Source organism: Pinus tabuliformis, chromosome 1_2 (genome assembly GCF_031772625.1).
Source record: "Pinus tabuliformis cultivar Carrire ecotype Pingquan chromosome 1_2, CPIR1, whole genome shotgun sequence".
Lineage (NCBI taxonomy): Eukaryota > Viridiplantae > Streptophyta > Pinopsida > Pinales > Pinaceae > Pinus > Pinus tabuliformis.
The window spans coordinates 1,249,422,347-1,249,429,213 of record NC_142298.1 but is presented as its reverse complement, the minus strand read 5'-3'; the positions used below and the strand labels follow the sequence as shown (position 1 = coordinate 1,249,429,213).

The following is a 6,867-nucleotide window of genomic DNA, read 5'->3' as shown; positions in this document are numbered from 1 at the left end:
CGGTCGTTCCGGGATTGCGGCAACCCTCTCTGCCAAGGACCAGGGCTCGCTCGGCAGCAGAAGCTGGTATGGTCTCGGGTACTCTTTCATCCCCCATTTTTTCTTCTATTGATGTGATGAATGATTGTGGTTCCACCTTACAGACCTCCATGGCACTGTGCATTATCATCCTCCCCCCTCATATGCACCTCAGAACCCATTATTACCACTTCCTCCCCTTTGGCTTGCCCCTCCCTATCAACCTCGGAACCCTCCCCTCCCCATACATATTTCCTCCGATCCAGGTCTCAAGCCAAATAGCCTCCCATCTGTCATTCGGGCCTGGGAATAGCGGTACCAGAGGGTGGGACCTTGACCACCAGGGGTAGGAAATCTCATCTATCAAAGGCTATTAAACAAGCTGGGGCAGAGGTAGTATCAGGTCGGCAATCCACCATTGACAGGGTCCTTAGAGCAGGACACACCCCGAGAGGTGTTCCCCCATGAAGTGCCTATCCTTCAATTGCAGAGGATTGGCTAGTTCCTCCAAGAAACTAGCCATGAAGCGGCTCATAGAATCTGAACCTATCGATATCATCATGCTTCAAGAAACCCTCTGTTCCGCAAATCAAATTACTCAAGCCATGCAAGCCTTGACTCCTGGCTGGACCTACTCAGCTATTAATTCCGTCAGCCGATCAGGTGGTCTGGCCATTAGATTTAACCCTCGTTCTATTAAGGCGGACTCGACTTGGGGGGGTTCGGGATTTCTAGGGCTTGACATTTTCTCAGCTGACCTAGGCATGAACCTTCGCATTGTCAATGTTTATGCCCCCTCTACCCAGAGAGAATCGTTCTGGCAGAATCTTCTACAGCTTACCATCATGGGCGAAGACTGGGTTGTTATCGGAGGAGACCTTAATTTCTCTCTGGGGTTCAGGGAGTCATGGGGATCGGCGGCTCAAATTGACTCCATTACAGACTTCATGACCAATCTGCTTGAGCAATCAAATTTTATGGATATTCCCATGCAGAAAATTCTTCCCACATGGAGGAACAGATGGGTAGGGGACGCTGCACTAGCCCGCAGACTTGACAGATTCCTTATGAAGGAGACTCTTCTTCAGAGACTGCAACATTACAAACAATGGGTTGGCTCGGAGGGTTGGTCAGATCACTCTCCAATATACCTGGAGGTTCAGGGTCCCTTCAAGAAGCCCAAAGAACCTTTCAAATTTAATCATACCTGGCTAAAGGACCCATCATATGTCAAGATGATATCTGATTACTGGTCCTCTCACCCTATCAATGGATCAGAATCACTTGCTAAAGGATTCTGCAGGAACCTCTCGGAAATAAATCACTTATCTATTGTATGGGCAAAGGAGAAACAGGCTCGAGACATTGCTCACCTTACTCATATTGAAGCTGAATTAAGCTCTCTCACCGACGAAAGGGGGTTGGGGTTCATTACAGCAGCTGATAAATGCAGGCTGATAGAATTGGAGAATCAAAAAGAAAAAATCCTCAAAGAGAGAGAGGAAACCATAAGATTGAGGAGTAGGGCATTATGGATTCAAGCTGGGGATGATAACACAAAGTTCTTCCATAGCTATGCTAAGAGAAGGAAAGTATCTAATACTATCTGGAAGCTCCCCACACCTGATGGTGAAATAGCAGACACTTTTAACAAGCTCGCTCATCTGGGTACCTCACACTTCAGGGAACTATACAAGTGCCCCCGTGATGTTAATCTACCTGATATCATCAATGTGGCAAATCACTTCCCGAGATTTGTTGAGGAAGAGGATGTGGAGGCTCTAAATGATCCGGTTACGGTAGAGGAGCTGGAAGGAGTACTGAAGTGGTTCAAAAAAGACAAGAGCCCTGGCCCGGATGGATGGACCATTGAATTTTATTTAGCCTTCTATGAGGTCCTGGGGCAGGACCTGTTGGGGGTGGTCGAGGAGAGCAGAGCTACAGGATCCATCTACCATGCCATCAATTCAACCTTCATTGCTCTCATCCCAAAAACTGATACCCCTGAATCCTTTGATGACTACAGGCCTATCTCTTTGTGCAATTGCCTCTACAAAATCATCTCTAAGACTATTGCTAATCGTCTTAGAGCAATCCTTTCCAGGTCCATTGCCCCACAACAATTTGCTTTCCTCGAATCTAGACAGATTCATGAGGCCATAGGCCTAGCCCAAGAAGCTATACACTCTATTTGGTCCAAGCACCTTAAAGCCATCCTCCTCAAAATTGACCTCTCTAAAGCATTCGACCGGGTCAGCTGGCTCTACATCAAAATGATCCTAATCCACTTGCCTTTTCCTCACTCCTACATCTCATGGATCATGGCCTATATATCCTCCCCAACATTCAGCATCCTCATAAATGGTTCAGCCTCTCCCTTTTTTCATTCTGAAAGGGGTCTGAGACAGGGATGCCCCCTCTCTCCCCTGCTCTTCCTTCTGGTCATGGAAGGCCTCAGTCGTCTCATAGACTCTGCTAAGAGAGCTGGTGATGTCCGGGGCCTTCGCATATCTGATTTATGCTTCCTCACACATCTGCTCTTCGTGGACGATGTTCTTATCCTTCTTGATGGCGGTGTTCGAGACTCTCGGTCTTTTTCAAAGATCCTTCTTCTTTTTTCTGCCACTACAGGTATGCTTCCAAATCAGGCTAAATCCTCTATCTCATGCTCCCGTACTACGGTACAGGAATACCAGATAGCCCTTCAGGTTTTTCCCTATACTGTTCTCCCTCTGGATAGAGGTCTCAAATATTTGGGTTTCAGACTCAAGCCTACGTGTCAAAGAATTGCTGATTGGGCGTGGTTGGTTGCCAAATTGGAAAAAAGACTCTCAGGCAGGAGCTTCAGATTCCTATCCAGGGTTGGCAGATTGGTACTCATTAAGTCTGTCCTAGAGGCCACCCCGGTCTTTTGGATGGCACTTGCGTGGATACCGAGGAACATTCTGGGCCGATTGAAGCAGCTGTGCAATCGATACCTATGGAATGGGAACCAGGACAAAAGAATATTTGCATGGATTAGCTGGAAGAAAATCACCCTGCCCAAAAAATGGGGTGGTTGGGGTCTCAAAGACCTACCTGACTTTGCAATGGCTCTTGCTGCTAAGATGGGATGGACACTATTAACCAGCCAAAATATATGGGCACAAGTATCCTATCACAAATACATTTGGTCGTAGAACATTTTGGATTGGGCTAGACTACCATCTTGGTCATCGAAGGGATGCTCATCAATATGGAAGGCCCTGATACACTCCCTTCCCCTCATCCGGGATAATCTAGTATGGAGAATAAACGATGGATCGCTCGGCAGGATTGGCCTAGATCCTTGGATTAATAGTGGGGGAAGACACATCCTCAACCGAGATCTCATTTCATTCCTACATGATCGAGACATTCAGAATTTTGTTCATATTGCTGATCAGTTGCGCATAGACATTTACACTCAAGCTTGGAAATCGGCTCAGCAACTTAACCTTCCTCCGCAGTGGCATCAGGAATGGAGTGAATATGTTCTTGCATTGACCGAATCCCATATCTACATCAAACAAGGATCTGACGAACTTATTTGGTGTAAGGCGGACAATGGTATCTATGCACCTAAGTTTAGGTACAATGCACTTATTACTCACAGAAAACCAGAGCCATCGCCATCGTGGTGGTGCGACATTTGGAAGCTGAATGCTCCTCCACGCACCAGATTATTTTTCTGGTGTGTCCTTAAAGATATCATTCCCACGGCCGAACACCTTACTCGCAGATCCATCTATGGACCTTCCTGGTGTACATTCTGCAAAGCAGCATCAGAGACTTCGGCCCATATATTCCTACATTGCCCAGCAGTTCACACTCTATGCAACAAAATCTGCACACAACTTGGCATTTCAGGGAACTGGAATGGTGATGACATTTCAGGTCCATGGACTGCCTGGAATCACTGCCACCTGGGTTCCAAGCTCCTAAACCTCCCCCTCGTGGCAACCTGGCACATCTCGTTAGCACGGAACCGTGTTCTTTTTGAGGATCAGGTTGTGTGCTGGCAACCATTGTTGCCGTGTATCAAGCATTACCTGACCCTCCCCCCACTTGAACCAGGACGATACGGGCTCATCCCACAATTGATAAATCGACCCCATGGGCCTTCTTCGATGGGGCTGCGAATCAAACTGGATGTGGAGGTGGATTTGTTCTACATATCAAAGAACACCATAGATACCTTGTAAAAATGGGTTTTGGCAGAGGATCAAATAATTTCGCAGAGCTCTTAGCCATTCGAAATCTATTACATTTCTCATTGACACATCAGTGTACAAATATTAACATTTTTGGCGACTCAATCACAGTTGTTAATTGGATCAATAATGCCACTATTTGTCATACACACACTCTCAGCAATATATTATATGATGCACTTACACTCAAGGCAGCATTTAATCATTTCTCTTGTCTACACATTTACAGAGAACATAACAGCGAGGCTGACAAATTATCCAAAGAGGCCACGATACTTCCTAGAGGCGAATGGCTAATCGTGGAGCAGCAGGGGACGGAAGAGCACAGGTTTTATCATAGGCCATACATAGACCAGAGAGATCAGAGGGACAACAGTCCCGGTAGCCGACAGTAATATTGCAATTTTGTCTTTGATGAAAACTGTATATAGATATGGATATCATACTGTATGAAAATAGATCCCACGTGATCTCGAACAGGCTATACAAACAGACTCAGTTTTGTTTCTATTACATTTTGTATAAACTCTGATACATCACCCTGCGTGGTGGATTTTGTATGAACACTACAGCATATGCCAATGGCATCTACTATATGTAATTTTCTAAATATAATGAAAATTACTGATTTTTCCAGTGGAAAAAGAAAAGAAGATAAACATGTATACTAATTTCTATGAATATAAGAGGTTTATGATATCTTACTAACATCAATATAAAAAGTTTATATTATCTTCTTAACATGGAGACACAAATAGAAAAAATGATACATTCATTAAAAAGGAAAATCAAATATCATTAAAATTTACTAATACAATTTAAAAAACCATCAAAATTTTCATAGAAATTTGATGATGTATAAATAATAACCTAAGCCCACCACACATTGGTAGTTTCCAAGGGTGATATAGATATGTAATATTGTTGTTGTTGTTGATAGGTATGAAGATACAGTAATACCATTTTCTAGAAGATTAATTACTGCTTGGAGTTAAATATGGAGATATTTATGGACATATTCATTCTACAGTGTACTACAATTATCAACCCACCTCTGTTGACCACAAAGGTAGGAGGAATGGTAGAATATAATAGAAAGTTGCCTTTTGGGTTAGCTTACACCACGTTTCATTTTCTTAAGCTTCATTCAATGTCTACATGTGAACGTCAACAAAATCACGTCTTTTAGTTGCACACAATTAAAGTGGCGCCACTTGCCCATGGTGTTCACATTAATTCCCTAGAGAAATCTTTGTGCATCCCTCTAGTGGTTCCATTTCTCTCCAAAGTCCATAAACAATATTGAATGCCATGATGAGATTACGATTGGAAGCGAGTAGCCCAGTGAAATTTTTCTTTACAGTAAATACCCTTTCCACAAGGCCGAATATGGTCGAGGACCATCGTTGAAACTTGAGTCTAGGTGTTGGATTTTGAATCATAAATACACATCACTGAAACTGGGACCATTGTTGAAACTGCTTGTGCAAGTATGGCTTGTTGTATGGTTGTATGGCTATACAAACTGTATGGAATGTCAAGAGGTATGCACAAATTTTCCATAGGAATATATGGATCCATCTAATAATAGGTTGTATCGAAGCACTCTCTCTTTTTTTGTCACTCAATCTAGTCAGTTGTTATTATGATGAAAGTCTTTCCTTTAAGTTGTCTTTATATTTTTATCTGGAGATCTATTTTCAAACTATTCCCATAAAAATGTGTGAAGTTTCATCTCTGAACTCTAATTCTTAGGCACCTAAACCTCACCTTTTGGATGTGGCTTGAATTTCTTTCTCAGATGACTACTTGCTACAAGTGAGAAAAATGATATGCTTCATAGAACAATACAAGAATACAAATAATTTCGAACTCCACTTTAGTGATTATGCAGCAAAATAAATAAAGCTTAAAAATTGTGTCATGGTCATTCACTAAGTTCATCATCACATGCAACTTGAAGTAAGCCTTTGGGAGTTTTGAAGAGGAAATCAGTTAATCAAGTGTTAGTAAAGTTTAGGTCATTGGATGATAGTGAGATAAAAGCATTATAATGCATGATTTTGCAAATGATTACGAAGAAAGAATGAATCTTATTTACTAGTTATGTGTTAATATCTTGTTACCTATTTCATATGAATACATTTCTGAAGAGGGGCATCAATACTAAAGCATATTTGATATGCAAACCTAAAAGACATTGGTTGAAATACCCCAAAGCAGGTACATAGTGTCTGAGTTTATTACCTAGAACAATACAAGAATACAAATAATTTCAAATTGCACTTTAGTGATTATGCAGCAAAATAAATAAAGCTTAAAAATCATGTCATGATCATTCACTAAGTTCGCCATCACATGCAACTTCAACTAAGCTTTTGGGAGTTTTGAAGAGGAAATCACTTAATCAAGTGTTAGTGAAGTTTATGTCCTTGGATGATAGCGAGAGCAAAACATTATAATGCATGACTAAACAAATGATTACCAAGAAAGAATGAATCTTATTTACGAGTTATGGGTTCATCTTTTGTTACCTATTTGATATGAATACATTTCTGAAGGGTGGTATCATTCCTAAAACATATTTGATATGCAGACTGAAAATACATTTGTTGAA

The 6,867-nt window shown here is 41.9% G+C and overlaps 1 protein-coding gene across 1 annotated transcript; it reads left to right on the top strand.

The window, feature by feature from the left end:
- The first annotated feature begins 539 nt into the window (after window positions 1-539).
- On the top strand, window positions 540-4,241 carry LOC149210774 (uncharacterized). Its single transcript, XM_089399089.1, has 3 exons — window positions 540-1,835; window positions 2,427-3,167; window positions 3,444-4,241. Exons 1-3 carry the CDS (start codon window positions 540-542, stop codon window positions 4,239-4,241), a joined length of 2,835 nt encoding a protein of 944 aa, XP_089255215.1.
- Window positions 4,242-6,867: the final 2,626 nt, after the last annotated feature.